The following is an 18,098-nucleotide window of genomic DNA, read 5'->3' on the forward strand; positions in this document are numbered from 1 at the left end:
GTCGAATAATGTACGTACTCAGGTAGTGACAATTTGTCAGTATCAGCAATTTCATACGGTATTTGAAGAATACGTGTAACGGCCGACGAATTATGGCAAGCTACCCTAATCTGAATGATAGATCAGCAAAAAAAAATCGCTTTAACTATCTGCCGACTCTGGCCGGCGAGTCTGAAAGTACTACTAGTCCAAATTAAGGACTCTGGAAGACATCGGCGGATTCCATCTGACACAGTCCAGTGGGCGGTAAATGTAGCATCCGCGGGAACATTACTTGGCGTGCTCAGATGGCGGAGCTGAAACGACGGTAATTTGTGGATAGAGAACTTCAAGTTGCCCATATTTGCCGGTTGTTTGCCGGGCGAGGCTGATACTTGAAATTTTTTATTTTAGAACTAGAAAACGATCCACTTGATCAGGTTTGGGCTCGGTTTCTCTCACTGTCAGATGTCACCTCCGAACTTTCAGTGGTCAATTATTTTTGGGTCCAGTGCGAAATTCGAATGCCAGCGGCAGGATTGACGTTGTGCTCCTGAGGACAACGCCGGGCGACTGATAATCGATAGTCAGTTAGAAGGATATTTCGGGGTTGTCAACTTGCCAACAATCTCTGGGGTTGTGATGCATGATGGTAAGGAAGAGAAGTTCAAAGTGATCCACTTCAAGCACGTCGGACATGTGCTCCCTATGAATATTCTCCCCTCGGCTTTGGTATGCCAGAACGTTAGTACTTAATATAGCTGAATAGCTGATTCAAAGTTTTTGCATTGAGCAGACGTGGTAAGAGAGAGGTGCCGGAGAGAGAGTTCTAAAAACGGGCCGTTTTCAAAAATCAGCAATGTCAGATATTGCCGATCCCGCGGTCAAGGATCACCAGGACACTTCCTTAATTTAAATTAAAGTATTGATATCCTATTCTTATACGACCCATCTAGAACCGAGAAGAAATTCGTGGTGTGCGCCCGGGATAGGTTTTTACATGATTCACCCAAACATTGCCTTTTTAAGATGAAAACATTGTACTCATAAACAGTAGATACATGGATCTATCAATAAAGTAGCGTAGAACCTATTCCGTTGAAGTCCGAGACCTTGCGAAGTGCAGAAGAAAGGTGGAAAGTGGATTTGAAAACACACAAGTACCACGCCCTCGGGGCCAATGTCCTGAGAAGTGACTCGTGATCTGAGATGAGACCGTGGGAGAATAGGTCCAAATAACCGGATACAATTCCATACCTGGCTTCATGAACTTCGAATCTCATGTCGCCCGTATACTCTCTTCATCTCCGTTCCGCATGCTGGCTACATTCTCATGTCTGCTTCATCTCGCTCTATGCGCTGGAGATTAAGTTCCTGGCACCGTGTCTGCTTTGCCTTCCCCTTCGCGACCATCTGCACGCTTCAGGTCATTTGGTTTGGATTTACTCAGAGATGCCGGGACTTGGAGGTACCGATCACCACCAAAACTTGCATCGACTATCGCAAGAGTTCTAAGTGAACAGTCCATCCAAGGTCGTTATATTTGGATATCAATCCAACTTACATCTCTGTCCAACTTGGTATATGTTTTCTACACGGAACAGCTACTTAATCCTAAGAAGAGGAACGGAAGTCTTGAGTTTAAACTGTGTCTTCAACGTTTCTTAGCAAAATCATCATGTCCTTCACAGATTCATCTCGGTGCAGTTCAAACACGTCGATTGCTATCGTATGTCGCGATCCCCTTCGTCTACCACATTCCCTCTGCTCACTCCAGCCTTTCGTAGGTTGGAATATCGGCGGAATTTCCTAGTGGTACTCACTCCCAGGAAAATCTGTCTCACAAGACATTTTTCGATTTTCTTCTCAGAGGGATGGAAGCGTACGAGCCCATCCCTCCCTCTTATTTTGACAGCTCTCGTAACCCAGGACAATTGACGACCACCATCGGCGCGTTCTTGAAAGATGTCCTTGCGTTTGACCATCTCGAGTTCGGCATCAGCAATCGGGATGCTCACGGAATGTCTCTCAGCACCCGGAAACTTCTTGAGTCGAGTTTCCTCGCCTTGCTCGACTCCGGAATCCATTACCGAGGTCAGAACGTGGCGTGTTATACAGCTTCAATTATGGACACTGCAATCGATCCGGTAAGTATTTCATGGTGAGCGCTGAGTTTGGATCAGTGCTCACCTCTATATCTTAGACCAATATGACGACACGTGGGTCATTGGCGGGCTATCCTTATATGACGGCAAACAAAGTCTCTTATCACCTCGACCTCCGTGGGCCCTCAATCCCTTCCACCACAGCATGCAGTGCGTCAGCTACGGCTCTACATCTCGCTGTCCAAGCCATAAGGGCAGGCGACTGCGACGCTGCAGTTGTGGCAGCATGCCAGCTCAACTTCGGGTAAGCAAGCTCCAACTCAACGGCGATGCACAAACACTGACCCAGCGTCGAATAAGCCTCGAGGATTGGCTCCAATACAGCGACGCTAAAATTTTGTCACCTGATGGGAAATGCAAGCCCTTCAGTCAATTTGCGGACGGGTGAGCCATTCTCGTAGTACGAACAATTTTTATCAATACTGATAGCGAGGGCCCGTAGGTTCGGAAGAGGAGAAGGGGTCGCATCAATTGTCTTGAAGTCACTAGAGCGTGCACAGAAAGACGGGGACAAGATTCATGGCGTGGTACGTTCCTGTCACTCCTCTAGCTCAAAAAACTGACATGGCAAAGATAATCGGTACTGGTCTCAACTCAGCCGGATCTCTTGCACCGGTAAGCGCACCAGTCGCCGAGGCGCAAGCGGACGCAATGAGACGTGCGTTCCAAGGTACTGGGTACGTACCTATGGAAGTTGACTACATTGAGGCCCACGCAACAGGTCTGTCTGCAGTGTTTCTTGTTCCCTTGTTTGATTATTGATACCCAAGTCAGGGACATCCGCCGGAGATCCAACAGAGGCCAACTGGATTGGTAAAAATTTCGAGCGTTCCAATTCTCTTATTCGAGTTGGTAGTGTCAAGGGAAATGTCGGGTAAGGGTTCTCGCCGAAATTTTACAGGCTATTGGTTGCTCATAGTACGGTACCTCTTACGTTTAGACACCTTGAGGCTGTTTCTTTCTTTGCCTCGATTTCCAAGGCTTGTTCGATATTCAGCACTGGACTTATCCCTCCGACCGTCAATGTCACCCAAACTACGAGAAACCCGAAGATTCGTTGGGATGAACATCGATTACACGTAGTGACAGAGACTACAAATCTCAAGGAACTGGAAGATTCAAAACGTGCCTTGATTGCGATAGCAGGGTCTGGCATTGGAGGTGTAAACGGCCATTGCCTGTTGGAGGAACCACCCACGGCCACCTTGACTTCCCGAGGATATTATAATGGAACCCCCTGCCTGTTGGTGGGGGGAGGACTTTCACTTCGCTCGGCAACGGCTGTATGCGAGTCGCTGCAGGAGTCGTTGGGCTCAGTGGCAGCACTTGCTCGGACGTACGGGAGGCGCTCACGATCTATGACATGGAAAAGTTATGCGATACACCACCCTAAAGGTGGTCTTTCTCGCTTTGCATCTCCCACACTAGCGCCTCGGTCGCCTCCCCCCCTCGTCTTTGTTTTCTCTGGTCAAGGTGCTCAACATCTCCTAAGTACGTTGAATCACTCTCTCGATGATATAGGCGTTGCCTGATCTCCATTTTTTCACCTCACAGTGGGAAAACAGCTGTTCAAGGATTTCCCTTTCTTTCAGCAGAACATTCTTGAACTCGATGATGTGTATCGTTCCGTGATGGGACATTCGTTGGTCCAGCGTTACGGACTGTTTGCAGATGCCCCAGCTGAATCGACACTACCCGAGATGTGGCCCATTATGGCTATTCTCCCCTCGCTCGCGATGATCCAAATCGCGGTTCTCAATCTCCTTCGTCATCTCGGTGTTTCGCCGGATGTTGTAGTGGGTCACTCTGCTGGCGAAGTTGTGACCTTTTACGCCAGTGGCTCGATGACTCAGGAAGCTGCCCTTAAGCTTGCGATAGCGAGAGCTGTCGCTTTGTCATACACTGAGGACTCGGGTGAAGATGCTGGAATGGTGGCGCTTGGTTGCGGTGCACCACTCGCGTTGGAGATCATCAAAGAAATCATCGATGATTTGCCCAACGACTCCCAACAGGTTTTGGACCTTGCGTGCGAGAACTCCCCAAGCGCGGTAACCCTTTCCGGACATTCAGCACTCCTGGACCGGGTCCTCGAAGTCGCTTCCATTCGCCAGCTCTTCGCCAGGAAGCTTCGTACGCGCGTTGCAGTGCATTCGGCTATCATGGAGTTTTGTCGAGAACAATACCACGAACTAGTTTCAGATGCGATCTCAGCCTCGGTCATCTCAAAGCCCCGTGTCGAGGCTTATTCGACTGTGACCGGGAAAATAAAAACAGATGCACCCACAAATCAGTACATGTGGGACAACACTCGGCTACCAGTACAATTTGCTTCCGCCATTGGACTGATACACGAAAAACACCCAAATGCCGTTTACGTCGAGATCTCACCCCATCCAGCCCTCACTTCATACGTCGAATCAATGACAGGACGGCCTGTTGTTTGTCCCTTGCGCCGACCAGGGAAGAATGAAACATACCGTGATGACGAGTCGTATGTTCTGCTCGATTGCCTTGGCAGGCTCGCCATCCAAGGAGTAGCGACGATCGACTTTACCCGCCTGAGTCCTGAGAACACTCAAGACGATTCATCCATTCCGACCTATCCTTTCTCTCGTAAACATATTCCTCTCCTAAAAGGAAACTCGGAAGATCATGCGGTCAAAACACGTTATGGTCCACTCAACTACAGCAATATGAAGCTAAGCATTACGGATCACGCACAATTGGCAGAGCATGTCATCCGTGAAGAGGCTATTCTACCCGCCACTGGCTATCTAGAAATGGTGAGGACTTTGACCCAACCTTTTTAGTTGACTATGATCTGACGTCTAAATAGGCATTTGAACGGGGTGCTCGACTTCTCTGGGACGTTCGATTCGACGCTGCTCTACCCATTCTGCAGCAACCCACGTCATCTGTCCATTTCCAGCTCGAAGGAACACATTGGACAGTGGAGAGTATCCGGTCGCAGGATCGTTCCTCGCCAGTGACTCCAAGTGACGGAAAGGTAAGGACGCAGGAACAGGGCCTCCAGGATGTTGGCTAACGATTCCGCTAACAGAATACCAACACTCGGAAGCACGCGATCGGCCACCTCTCTTGCTCCAGTCAACAACAGTGCGACCCCCCGCTGGATATCCCGACCATAAGGGATAGATGCAAGTCATTAGACACTGGTTGGCATGTTCATCTATTGTTCTTCGGAGTGTCATTCAGCAGATTCACGTAGATATCTACTATACAATGAAGTACTTCGCCCAGTTCGGTCCCTCATACCGGCGCATAGAAAAACTCTACATGGGTGAGGATGAGGGATTGATTCTCGTTCGGGGTGGCGATAGCTCCTTGAGGTGCGTCACATACATCCCGTACAGAAAAACACTGACACATCTGGTTCTGAATGAACAGTTCGGCGGGGTATATTGTGCACCCGATCCTACTGGATGCATGCCTTCACGGAGCAGTAAACCCGATTTTCACTCAAAACACCGACAGCAATTCCTATTATCTGCCATCGAGTTTGAAGATGGTCCGTGTATATCGTTCCTCTCTTCATCAACAAGAGCATCTCTGGTCGCACATCAAACTCAAAGAATGGAAGTACAGTAAGTTTCATTTATCACGGCCTCGCCGAGTTGATGTCAGAATAATATATTTCAGACGAGCTCGTGTATGACATTAATATTGTGGATGGAGAAGGGCAGCGACTGGTAGAATTACAGGGCTTGGTGGTCAGCCGGCATGAAATCACTCCAGCCCTGTCTAGGAGACCACATCTCGATCTCGCTTACCAACGATTTGACCTTCCCACCCTCCCAAGCTCTGACGTGGCAGTAGACTCCGTAAGTTCCGCATATCGGTCTGTACGAGTGCAATATGCTGATATCCGAGCGCAGTCTCAAACTCAACTGCCACTGGGAACTGCGATAGGTCGCGTCTTGGATAGTATTTCGCGATTGGGACAAAAACGGGTTGTCCGGGTCCTTTCACTCGGTTCTAGTGGTGAGTTTTTCTTTCCTCGCCTCCGTCTTGTTCTCATTTTGAGGGCTCGTTAGCGATTCTTGATGATGCGGAATCCATCATGAGTTCCAGCCCCGACAGGTTTCTAGAATGTTATTTCGACAGACCTCACAGGTATAGTTCATCGGCCAAACGTAACCTCATGGTTCGAGTCGCGGCTTCACCAGAAACACTATCCACTCTCTTCGATCTCATTGTTGTGGAGGATACCAGTTACACCCTTTCGGTCATCTCAGCCATGTTAGTCCCAGGGGGAAAGGCACTCATAAAGAGGAGAACCGACGCGTACGCCGAAGATCTCCAGAGAGAAAACAAAACTCCCCTTCGCCTCCAAGCCGTTCAATCAGCCACAGACACCGTTTTGATCGAGGCGCAGAAGTCAACACTCTCCACGCTTAACCGGTCCTCCACAAATTCTGATATGCCGGTAATTACCTTTGAGTTGGGACGAGAGTTGGACATCAGGGACCAGATCCTTCTTCAGGAGGCGTCTACTGTCCCCATCTGGATCCAAGCACAAGATGATATCCACGGAGGTGCCGCACGCGGTTTCTGCCGTTCACTTTCCCGAGAATTGTCTGTCGATGTTCGCCTTGCCGTTTTTCAAGGTGAATGGTCTGTGAATCGACGATTGCAATTCATAAATACTCTCTCCTCGCTACCTGGACTGGACGACGAGGTGGATGTCCTAGTCGATCCTAATGGGATCCTCTATGTCCCTCGATTTGTTCCGGCAAGCCTAGCAACTCCACTTGATCAGAGGGAAACACCTGAATATTGGGTGAAGGGATCGAACGAGGAGATAATCGAACAGTTGCCACCTCCCTTGGAATCAGAAGACTTAGTCCTCCTCCATATCTCGACAATCTCGACACACTCTGCGGGAGGTATGGTCTCTGTACTCGGAGAGGTGGCAAGTCTTGGTACTTTGGGTCTCCCTAAAGGAACGCCTGTCATCGCTGTTTGTTCATCACCAATATCGAACTTTACTGTTATCCATGCAGGACAGGTGTTCCCTAAACCTTGCGTGGATGCCGACGACAGTGTTAATGGCCTACTTCCCCTTCTTGTCGCCGGGCTCGGGCTTGGGATGTGGACCTTCACAAACCGGAATGGGCATGAGCCAACCGTCCGAATATCGGTGATAGCCTCTCGCAGTGACTCCTTTGCTCGGTCATTGGTGTCCGTCTTACAAGGTCACGGATATTCCGTGTCTTTACTTTCGACCCACGAGATCCTATTCGGGGAACTCCAGTTATTGAGATCTTCGCGTTACGTGTTTTGCGAGTCAATTCCGACAGTATGGGCACAGACATTGGACGGCCTCAGTACCTGTGCGTCCATATATCAGTGGGGTAAGGATCTCAATCAAAGCATGATGAGGGATCCGTGGTTAGTTCGCGATACACTTTCACAAGTCCTACCTCTATTAACGCCGCCCATTCCACCTCTCGAGCCGGCCCTTCGTATGCAAGATGTACTAGCTGCTTCACGTAGTACGAGGAAGCTCCTGTTCGATCCACACAAAAAGTATCTGCTTATCGGAGGAATCGGATCATTGGGACTTCACATCACCCTCTGGATGTACGAGGTAAGCATCACACCTCCGAGTGCTCAATCTCGTACTCGAACAACTGACGTTTCACCATAGAACGGCGCGAGGAATATTATTTTGACCAGTCGTTCTGGGGAAAGCACTTTGATGAAGAAAAAGGACAATCTGGCCATTCGGATACTCTCTTACCTCAAAACACTGGACGGCCTCTCAATGCGCTTGGGAGCTTGCGATGCTACCTCGCAGGATGACATGCAGAACCTGATCAACTCCGCCGGGCCGGCAAGTTCTATTGGCGGATGTATCATGCTTTCAGTTGTACTCTGCGATAGGTTGTATCGTTTACATGACAAAGAGAGCTATCAACGGGCGGTTGATCCCAAGGTTCGCGCTTTCGAGGTTCTGCGGAAGTGCATGGACGTGGACAAGTTAGATTTCCTGGTGTCTTTTTCTTCGAGCGCCACCTTTGGTTGCGCTGGCCAGACGAATTATTCTAGGTGAATATCTCTCGGACTTCCTGGATGAAACCAATTCTGAAGCTAACTGTCCTTTCTCCTAGTGGCAATACCGCGGTGGACTCGCAAACCCGATCACTTTGCAATGCCTTGACACTCGTCGCACCTCCGGTGGTCGATACTATCACTATGACCAATACCGAACAACTTGAGTCAGACGCTCGATTGTCATATATAATGCCCTGGGCTCTGAGTGCCAGACGTACGTGCCCAGCTATATGCATATGACATTTGATTATTTACCCAAGCACCTCTAGAGATCTGTGCGGCCCTTGGAGATGGTCTAAATCAACTCAAGCTCGGCACACCGGTTTGGCAGATGATTCCTGAACTGGACTGGGGAGCAGTGTCTACATCACTTGGCCCATCGTCGCTCTACGCACATATGACTCCGCCCGAGCCATCAGACGATAACACTTCCTCTACCCAGAACTTGACCGAAGAAGAACTCGCCAGTCTTATTTGCGAGCATTTGGAGCTACCCCGCAAGGATTTGGATCTTGAAGTTCCGCTGACTTCATACGGTTTGGATTCTCTGTCTGCTGGCAGGCTGTCAATCACATTGAAGCCTTACGGTACGCTCACTCAAGTCCAATTGCTCGCCGACCTCAGCACCACCGGTATCATTAAGCGATTGAAGGAAAGTCCCGTCGGTATGAAATCTACGAAAATGCCCAATGGCACGGCCGATGCTAATGTCAAGGACAAGATTAAGCTCATGCACGACCTTGCGACTGAATATTCCTCCGACTTCTCCAGACCAGACTCCAAACGAGAGGGCCAAAGCCAACGAGTGGTATTACTGACTGCAAGTACCGGATACCTGGGGTCTTATATGTTGATGAACTTGGTCCGCGATCCTACGGTCACGCACATCTACACACTGAACCGTCGAGGGAACACCAGCCCTGAGTCTCGACAGAGACGCGTCCTTTCTGATTGTGGCCTGAACCCTTCAGAAGTGTTCGACTCTCAGAAAGTTACTTGGCTCAAAGGCGACCTTACACAGCCCCATCTTGGCCTCGAGAAGGATATTTTTGCGGAGGTGACAAATCTCGAATCTACTATCAAAACCATGGTTTTTCTGATATGGACCTTCTTAGATGAAAAGTCGGGTGACCGATGTGGTCCATCTCGGTGCGTCTCTACCTCGGTGTAACCGCCTCCGCCGATCTGAACATAACACTCGAAATTCTTAGCCTGGCGGGTTAATTTCAATCTAGAGCTTTCTCTATTCACATCGAGTCTTCGCGGACTCCGAAACCTGCTTGATTTGGCTATTGACAACAGCGCTCACTTCATGTTTGCTAGCAGCCTTGCCGTTTTTGCCAGTACGTACTCTCTGTGGCAACCTTTGTGATAAACTTGACACTCTCGTCGCCAGATGGTCCCAAAGGAGTCATAACGGGAGTGGAGCGCGTTGACGCGGAAATGGCCGTACGGATAGGTTACAGCGAATCAAAATGGGTTGGCGAAGAGATTATATTTGCTGCGTCCGAAGCAACAGGACTCCAATCCACGGTTGTCCGTGTTGGACAATTGTGTGGTGCAAGTTCTTCCGGAACTTGGAATGTTAAAGAGTGGTTCCCGACAATGGTGCAGGTATCTTCGGTCATGAAGGTTCTCCCCGACGACGCGAGAGTAAGTTCAACATTACGGTAGCAACATATAGGGGTGCTTACATCTCCACCCATTCCATAGCAAGTTTCTTGGTTACCAATCGACGTAGCGGCGCAGGCCATGGTCGATATACTACGACGTCGAGCCGATTCGTCCCCGCCCTCGCCTACATCTATTGAAGCCCTTGCACATCCTTGTCTGATTCCATGGCAAGCGATAGCCACGGTGCTTGCCGATGAGTTGGGCGCCACGATAATCCCGTATCCAGAATGGTTCAAGCGTGTCGAAGAGTTGTTAGGTACCCTGGACTTTGAGGACCTCAATGCCAAGCGTCTGCTTCCCTACTTCCGTGGTGTTGATTCCTTTGGAGACCGTGAACATGGCAATAGGGATGCGTTTGGCTTAGCCCAAATGTTGGTCTCGCCTCCGACGGGGTCGACGCTGGCAAACTTGCTGCCATTAACAGAGAGGGAAGTTCAGTCATGGGTAACATACTGGAGAGGTGTTAAGTTCCTACGGTGAATGCAAAAGTCGTAACTACGTCCAAATACCTTGTATCCTTCTGGCAGGATTAATACTCCAATGATCTGAATTATATCGAGATTTCGCATCAATATCAGGGTCAAGCAGCGACTTGGCAAGCATCATTGTGTTTCTAACCACTCGATGACAGTACCAACTCGAAAGTGGCAGAACGGCAATTGGTGTGACGCGTTATGTGGCCCTAGACCCCGTCTTCCTGATGTGATTTTCTTGCTCATGTCCAAGCACTCATGAAGGAGGACAGGACAGACGTCGAAGACAACTACCACAACACACGTGTCCACGCTGCAACATCCCATGGTCTCCAGTATGTGGTCATACTGAAAATCGAATCCTTCCCGACTTGGTGCTTGCATTTGTCAATTTAGGCTCATTTTGACTGCTCGGAAAGCTTTTACAAGAAGAAAATTGCGAATGAGATCGATACCGAACCTTCAAACTCTGCTGAGGAACTGGAGATTCCCAAGAGATTTGAGGAGAGTAATCTCGAAGACGAAGGGATATATAAGGATGGGGATGAAGAGGTTGACAATGACGATGACACCTTTGAGGACCGTTTCCAAGGGATATAGGTGCGTCGCTTTGCCTGTTGTTTGGAATCCGATTCTGACACGAAGATAATGCGGAATATGAAGACATCTGGGAAAGATTGAGATTGACAAAAGACGAGAAAAAGAAAATCATGAAAGCTATCGACAACCCCGATAGTGATCTGAGGAAGGGCCTCGCATTTTCTGAAGAGCAATGTAGACCTTAGTGGGAAGGTCATCTTGGGGATGAAGGCACTGGATTGCAAGAAGGTGCACGCTCTGCCACTGATGGAGATTTCATGATTGACGATGTTTAAGACCTGGTTCCGTGATGGCCGTCGCAGCGCTAGCACAGTCAATCAACGTCGGTTTCCGCTACTCAGGTGAAACAAGAAACGAGTCGGATCCCCCTTACCGTCCACCAATCTCTATGTCCTAGGACCCTTCCTCTCCTGCATCTCGAAAGGCTGAGAATAGAGGTGGAGACGTGGCCAGCCTGTACTGTCAGGCGCTTGGAACCCATTCGACATTAAAGAGTATCAGTATCAAGGTGGCGAACGTCTTGTCGATCAATCGACCCGGATGCACTGCGAATTAGAAGCGCTTCCTCGAGGCATACGACGCTGGCCATGACGTTCATCATACTTGTACGGAACTAGACCAATCATGCCGTTGAAAATAGTGCCAAAAAAAGTAGCTATGATACATTGCAGTGTATACATTCTTTGCCAGACCACGTTCAGACCGTCCACTCATCAACACTCCTCAATGCAGGCAGCCCAATCCCGTCCGACATATCCGCAGAACCCGAAAACTTCGTCGGTACAAACACTTTCTCAACGCCATCCAACCTCTTGTCGAAAGCAGAGTATAGCTTGGCCATGTCTTCAAAGGGTACTCGGTGGGAGATCATGCTACAAGGCGCTGGTCAAGAATGGCGGATGCATATAAGAAACCTCAGCGGAACGTACAAAGCAGGATCAAATTTCTTCGTTTTGACGTAATCGTTCAGAATTTCTTCCCAATACTTGTGAACGGGTGCTTGTCCGTTCCCAATCAACCTAAAAGAATAAGAAGACAAGTCATTCGTCTAATGCGCACGCATATGCTAAAAAAGAGAACTCCTACCGAACACCTTTCTCCATCAACGCACCCACATTGACGCCATTTGCAAAGCCAGAGTAGGCTGCAATTATACCACAGCTACCCATTTTCCTCACCGACACGATCATCTCGTTGATAGTTTCCGGTACATCCGTTTCTAGCATGAACGTCTTCTGTGCCTTGTGAAGTAACGTTTTAGGCTCGTGGAAGGTTCCTAATCATGATCGGATGCTCAGCAGCAAGATCGAACAACAACCGAGGAAAATCATACCGCAATCTAATGCAACGTCTAACCCTCGAGGCACCAGCTCGTATATCCGCTTTGGCACGTCGGAAAATTCCTTGAAATTGATAACCTCAATCCCCGTCTTTTTTTGTGCAAAAGCCAGCCTTGAGGGTACAGCATCGATGCCAATAACCCTAGATGCGCCCTTTAGCAATGCCCATCGTGCAGCGCACTGACCTATCGGTCCTAGACCCTATTTAAGAATAATTAGAGTCAACTCGACAAACACATGGGGAAAAGGCAACAAAAACCAGGGAAAACGTACCCAGATCCCGACAACATCGCCCTTCTTCACACCAGTATCCACCACTGCATGATAACTAGTAGGCAGCACATCTGACAGATAGAGTGCACGTTCATCCGAAACATCATCCGGAACTGGCAAAAGATTGACATTCCCAAACGGAACTCGAACGTACTCTGCTTGACCTCCTGGGAAGCCGCCTGTGAAGTGGGAGTATCCGAAGAACCCGGCGTCGCGTTGGCCATACATGTAGTTTTGTAACCTAACGTTAGAGCGAGGAATGTGGATTTTTAGACCAAAAACGTTCGAGTGGAATGAAAAGTTTTACGCACGAAGAGTTGTTGGTTCTGTCGCAGAATGAAGAGAGCTTCTGTTGGCAGTACTCGCATCTACCGCATGCGATCTGGAACGAGGCGACAACCCGTTGGCCGACACTAAGATTCTTCACGTTGGGCCCAATCTTGTAGACCTTTCCCATGAACTAGACAAGACCCATCGATGTCAGCTGCTCGTCGAAAAGAAAATTAAAACAGAAACAATGGTTACCTCATGGCCAAGAATGTCTCCCTGCTGCAAAGTGGCGATTTCACCGTGATATCTAGTGTAGAAGTATAATTTAGAGTTGTGTTGGAAACGAAATGAAAAGGACACGTACAAATGCAAATCAGAACCACAGATCGTAGTTCCAGTCACTTGAAGTATAACATCATTGGGCTCCGTGATATCTGGTACTGGTGCGTCTACCATCCTCACGTCGTTGGGCCCAAACCACGCAAGAGCTCTCATCTTCTCTCCTCCTTCGGCATGTTTGTATTCCGGATTAACGTCAGTTGGCATGGTGCCCATTTTCTGAAATGAATAAGTACTAGGTCACACCGGGTGTTCCGCGAGGATAAGAGATTCACCTCTTGAAGTTTGTTCGTTGTAGCTTGCATGGTGGTAGTTTCGAGATGGATTTTCTTTGGAAGGGAACGAGGCAAACTTTTTATAGGCTTCTCGAGAGGAGTATTGGAGGATCAGGAAGGATGATGAAAATTATGACGTGACTTGTGAAAACGCATGGAAATAGTGTTGAAATAGTGTCGGAGCAAGATAATGGTATGATGCAGGATTGACCGTCATCGAGACCCTCTTCCCAGGTTTGACTCCGTCTGGTGATTGCTAGAAGCACCTACGGTACGGTCTTCCAGGACTGTCAGCTTGCAAGGGTGGATACTAAAACATCAATGCTCCTTTTTGCGAATCAGAGTTGGGACACACAGTCGAATAAACACGTACCAGCTACAGAAAGTGGCAATGAACAATGCCAAACAGCCTTCATCCTCTAACCAGTCTCCCGTAGTTTGAGCTTTGTGAGAGGTATCAGCGAAGGTCGAAATCCAGTTCATTTTTAAACGAAATGCGCGATTCAAAGACTGATTCTGGTAGCCATTCTGGCTTGTAACTCTTCCTGATGAAGGCGAGAAAAGAGAACGGAGACGACAGTAGTAGTGGATCTGGGGAACACGAAAGGCATTCGCAAGGAATCGACCGAGGTACACGGGTTCACGAGACCAAGTGGAATCGGTACCGGTCTCCGGTCCCACAAATCACGGCAGTATTCCTGCCAGCTACGCGTCTTCTTCCTCTATTGCCACTTGCTCGTTCACTAGATCTCGAACCGCTATCAGCTACCACCTTCAAGTTGTCTATCGACGTCGATATTTTCTGTGTCGCAAGAGACTTTCTTACGGCACTCACAACAGCCCAGAAGAAAACTCTGAAAGCAAGGTGGAAGGAGATATAAATCTACTGTAGGTAGTTGGAAACTATGTACTAGGACAGGTGTGGATGGCAATGATATTAAAGCTCAATGCGGTCACCTCGAAATTCAAGCTTCAAGGCCAATATCAGCGCTACATATTCAAAAGTAAACGGTGCGGAAGCGAAGCTGATGAACGTACACAACAGGCCACCTCTGCTACTCAATGACTTGGGTGAAGACTCGAACGAGACATTAAAATTTATTCTATCATTCAAGGCGCTTTTGGCGCCTACCGCTCATAATCCATTCTATAACAAGCCGGCCTTGATATTCAATCCATCTTCTACTTGCATATGGTCTTCCGATATTTGCAGTTGTTCATCAAACATGTGTATGATGAAGGTTTCTCTCTCCCGTACGGTGGCCAGGTGCCGGTGAGCCTCGTATGCTTGCCTGTGGAGCGTTTGAATGGACATTCACATTGTACCGGTGCAATCAATCGGTCGGAGGATGGGAAACACCTTGGAGTCGATTGTGTGCAGCGGCATGTCGTTTTGGGTTCATTGAAATCATATGGGGGAAGATATTTTTGTGTCTCTCAGGAGATCATAAAATTCGATTCGATGTAGAGTGAGTTGGCTTTGTTCTTCCCTCTTTTCGAGCTAAACTTTGTGTCCAACGACCTTGACTACTCCAGACACGCAATTTTTATATCGGATAGACAAATTTTGAAATGGTCGCCACCCGCACACTCTTCGTTCCGTTCCTCCTCGTTGCGGCTGGTGAGGGAGAAGTCCGTCCTGCCGTTAAACTGATATTTCGCTCAAACCTCGACCTTTTCCACAGCTCTCGCCACTGACGTCGATTCTGAGTTCGGCTCCGTCGAGGCCCTGGCGCCAGATTGTAAATCAACGTGCGATCCAGTGCAGAAGACTGCTGATGTGAGCTTTTTTATCCCCTCCAAATCTCTTCCTCTATTAAATGATATCTCCACTCGAATCGGATTCTAGGGATGTAGCCAGACTGACATCAAGTGCCTATGCACAGACAACAACAGCGACGCCTTTGCAAAATGTTTCGACTGCGCTGCTGGTCATGTCAACAACGCCACTATTACTTCCCAGTTGCAAGGGTTGATGGATGGTATGTGTCGTGCCCAACTTTATTTTTATGCAAGATACTCATCATTGACATTTCCCCTTTCCTAGCTTACGTTGGGGCATGCAAGTCTGGCGGAGTCACTGTGAAATCTCAGACGATTCGTGCCAACGGTGCTCTGTCGCTTCACTCTACGGTAGGCGCTACCGCCGCGATGGGTCTCGTTATCGTTGGGATGTTCTCCATGTTGTAACCACGTACACCAATTCGTAAAGTTGGTTCCACCTCTTCAATCGTTACTAAAGCTTGAGGTTTAACAACTAGAGTCAATACCTCTATCTGTCGTTAATATAGACCTCGATGACTGCAAACAAAAGGCTTGAACTTGAGACGTACTATCGAGTCACCGTCCAGGCTCAGTTAAGGAATGATTCGCCAAACCTGCAATGAACCCAGAGGATTGTCTTCCTCTCCATACTTGTCTATCCATCTCTTCTTTAATTCGCGGTTGAAAGTTGGATTTTGCAAAAGGATTTGTATAAGGGCACTTTACCGTCCTCGATAAGTTTTTCCGCCTTGAATGTTTCACGTACCCGTAGCCCCGTCCAGATTCCCATCGGTGAAGTCAAAAGCGCGAGTTGTTTAAACTATTATTTCTAGACGTGAGCCTGATAACATCTTGACATAAATTTGAGAAACGAGAATGAGACAGTACTGAGTGAGGAAGCTGTTCACGAGCCGGCCGACATTTTAAACGCCGCCGCACTGAGGTTTGCCGTCATTTTTCAATTGCCGCACCTTTTCCTACTTCCAACTCCTCTTCCACGCTAAAGCGCTAATCTCTCGCGTTTTCAGGATGTTATCCATCTAATATGCCGCTCACTCCGGATCTGATGAGAGAAACGATAGGTTGAAGGTGACTTGGAAATCACTAGGACATCGACATATCATTCATTGCATATCAATCAGTGACTGTTCATCGATTTCGTGGTTGAAGGTCAGTAAAACGTCAAATTCGATACCTTTGATGCCGTTCGCCCACGACTTGATAATTATTGTTGATCTTTGTCAGACAAACGAAACCGTATATAGCGTTTCCATGGCTGGTCAAGGATTTTGCTGTCAATTAAAGTTGGTCGATTACGATGGTTTCCTCTGTTTTGGACCGCAATTGTGCTTCATTCCCAGGCCTGTGGACTCCTTTGGTGGTCGTTCCTGAACATATTTGTTCCCCTCCCCCTGCCATCTCGAGCGCCGTATAGTTTTCACGTTGACAGTTGATGTATGATAGTTCACTCACGTCAACTTGAAGATATCAACCGAAGCTCAAGGGAGCATTTGTTTCCTTGAAGGACTATAAATTTGGTCAGCTGTGAAGTGCGTCAACCTCATTCTTCCCCCCCAAAGCTCATATTGCATTAGAACTCCGAGAGCTTCACCTTCACGCACGGAATCTTTTATTCCTTTTGAATAGAAATCATGGTCCCCACCCGCACATTCTTCATTCCCTTCATTCTGGTTGCTGGCGGTAAGAAGCAGATCTCTTCTCCTGCAGGTTATATGCTTCGCTCATACATCGACTTGGTTTAGCTCTCGCCGATGTTCAGCAAAGAGACACCGAAGCCGGACAACTTCTCTCTCGTCAATCGAGTATCGTCCCTAGCATCTCTCAGTCGGCCGGCCCAGCATGTAAATCAGCATGTGATTCAGTTCAGGCGAATGCACAAGTGAGTACTTCCCCCCTTCCGTCTTCCTCTATCTGCGGAGATCTAACTCGAACCGAAAACCTAGGGATGCGACGACATCTCATGTCTATGCACAGACGGAAACAGTGACGCCTTTGCAAAATGTTTCGACTGCGCTGCTGGTCAGGTCCACAACGCCACTGTTACTGCCCAGTTTCAGGACTTAATGGATTGTATGTATCACATTCAACTTGAAGTTTATAGAAGTCACTCATGATTAACCCCCCTCTAGCTTACGTTGAGGCATGCAAGGCTGGTGGAGTCAATGTGAAATCCCAGAAGATTCGTGCCAACGGTGCTCTGTCGCTTCACTCTATGGTGGGCGCTACCGCAGTGGGTCTGGTTATTGTTGGGGTGTTCTCCATGTTGTAGCCATGTCTGCCAATTGATAAAATAGGTTCCACCTCCTCAATCGCCGTTACTTAAGCTTGAGGTTTCACAAGTAAAGTCAAAGCCTCGATCTGTCGTTAATATAGAAAAACTTCGAGACGTACTTTTCAGGGTGACCAGGGCAAGTTCATTCAAAGCCATTCCTTAAACGTTTTGCCAACTTTGCAATGAATCCAGAGGGTTGTCTTCATCTCCATAGCAGTATAGCCATCTCTTCCACAAATTGTGGAGGACCACAATACGCGGTTGGAATAATTTGGACTTTGCATAGGAAAAGTTTGTATAGGAGCGCTTTACCGTGTGCATTGAAGGTCCCAATAAGCTTTTCCAACATTTACCCGTGGCCTTCCGTCCGATTCTCATTGGTCAGAAATCAAAAGCGCGAGTTATTTAAAATACTATTATTTCTTGTTAGACATAACTCTTTGACATAAATTTGAGAAACGAGAGACCACTGTAGTTGTTCGGGAGCCGGCCGACATTTGAAATTTGAACACCGCCGCACTGAAGTTTGCCGTCAATTTGCCGTAACTTTTCTTACCTCTTCCGACTCCTCTTCC

General features: G+C 48.2%; 5 protein-coding genes across 6 annotated transcripts; 4 read left to right on the forward strand and 1 right to left on the reverse strand.

Moving 5' to 3' along the window:
* Nucleotides 1–1,657: 1,657 nt before the first annotated feature.
* E1B28_008198 (Type I Iterative PKS) lies at nt 1,658–10,376 on the forward strand (the record flags this gene model as incomplete). Its single annotated transcript, XM_043152981.1, has 23 exons — nt 1,658–1,708; nt 1,767–2,126; nt 2,183–2,388; nt 2,445–2,528; nt 2,587–2,671; nt 2,718–2,865; nt 2,919–3,018; nt 3,085–3,635; nt 3,699–4,927; nt 4,981–5,151; nt 5,206–5,320; nt 5,374–5,494; nt 5,553–5,749; nt 5,805–5,986; nt 6,041–6,146; nt 6,200–7,755; nt 7,816–8,216; nt 8,279–8,436; nt 8,492–9,279; nt 9,338–9,371; nt 9,434–9,565; nt 9,619–9,875; nt 9,936–10,376. 23 exons carry the CDS (start codon nt 1,658–1,660, stop codon nt 10,374–10,376), a joined length of 7,473 nt encoding a protein of 2,490 aa, XP_043008264.1.
* Nucleotides 10,251–14,119, reverse strand: E1B28_008199 (uncharacterized protein). 2 transcript variants are annotated; one of them, XM_043152983.1, is made up of 11 exons: nt 13,840–14,119; nt 13,467–13,793; nt 13,217–13,410; nt 13,108–13,159; nt 12,894–13,042; nt 12,583–12,823; nt 12,303–12,510; nt 12,056–12,245; nt 11,899–11,988; nt 10,406–11,841; nt 10,251–10,348 (listed from the first exon to the last, which is right to left on the reverse strand). In XM_043152983.1, the coding sequence occupies exons 2-10, from the start codon at nt 13,494–13,496 to the stop codon at nt 11,667–11,669; spliced, it is 1,329 nt and encodes a 442-aa protein (XP_043008265.1). In that variant the 5' UTR covers nt 13,497–13,793; nt 13,840–14,119; the 3' UTR covers nt 10,251–10,348; nt 10,406–11,666. The 2 variants fall into 2 exon arrangements, with proteins under 2 accessions (XP_043008265.1, XP_043008266.1); XM_043152984.1 differs by lacking the exon at nt 10,251–10,348 and having other exon boundaries at nt 11,837–11,988.
* E1B28_008200 (uncharacterized protein) lies at nt 10,628–10,969 on the forward strand (the record flags this gene model as incomplete). Its single annotated transcript, XM_043152982.1, has 2 exons — nt 10,628–10,743; nt 10,789–10,969. 2 exons carry the CDS (start codon nt 10,628–10,630, stop codon nt 10,967–10,969), a joined length of 297 nt encoding a protein of 98 aa, XP_043008267.1.
* Nucleotides 14,120–15,038: 919 nt separating the features above from the next.
* E1B28_008201 (uncharacterized protein) lies at nt 15,039–15,656 on the forward strand (the record flags this gene model as incomplete). The annotated part of the gene is made up of 4 exons (XM_043152985.1): nt 15,039–15,087; nt 15,152–15,246; nt 15,316–15,448; nt 15,514–15,656. 4 exons carry the CDS (start codon nt 15,039–15,041, stop codon nt 15,654–15,656), a joined length of 420 nt encoding a protein of 139 aa, XP_043008268.1.
* A 550-nt stretch (nt 15,657–16,206) lies between these two features.
* Nucleotides 16,207–17,552, forward strand: E1B28_008202 (uncharacterized protein). Its single transcript, XM_043152986.1, has 6 exons — nt 16,207–16,319; nt 16,373–16,400; nt 16,476–16,931; nt 16,994–17,130; nt 17,195–17,321; nt 17,381–17,552. Exons 3-6 carry the CDS (start codon nt 16,883–16,885, stop codon nt 17,518–17,520), a joined length of 453 nt encoding a protein of 150 aa, XP_043008269.1. The 5' UTR covers nt 16,207–16,319; nt 16,373–16,400; nt 16,476–16,882; the 3' UTR covers nt 17,521–17,552.
* Nucleotides 17,553–18,098: the final 546 nt, after the last annotated feature.

Source organism: Marasmius oreades, chromosome 5 (genome assembly GCF_018924745.1).
Source record: "Marasmius oreades isolate 03SP1 chromosome 5, whole genome shotgun sequence".
In the NCBI taxonomy this organism is placed as follows: Eukaryota; Fungi; Basidiomycota; class Agaricomycetes; order Agaricales; family Marasmiaceae; genus Marasmius; species Marasmius oreades.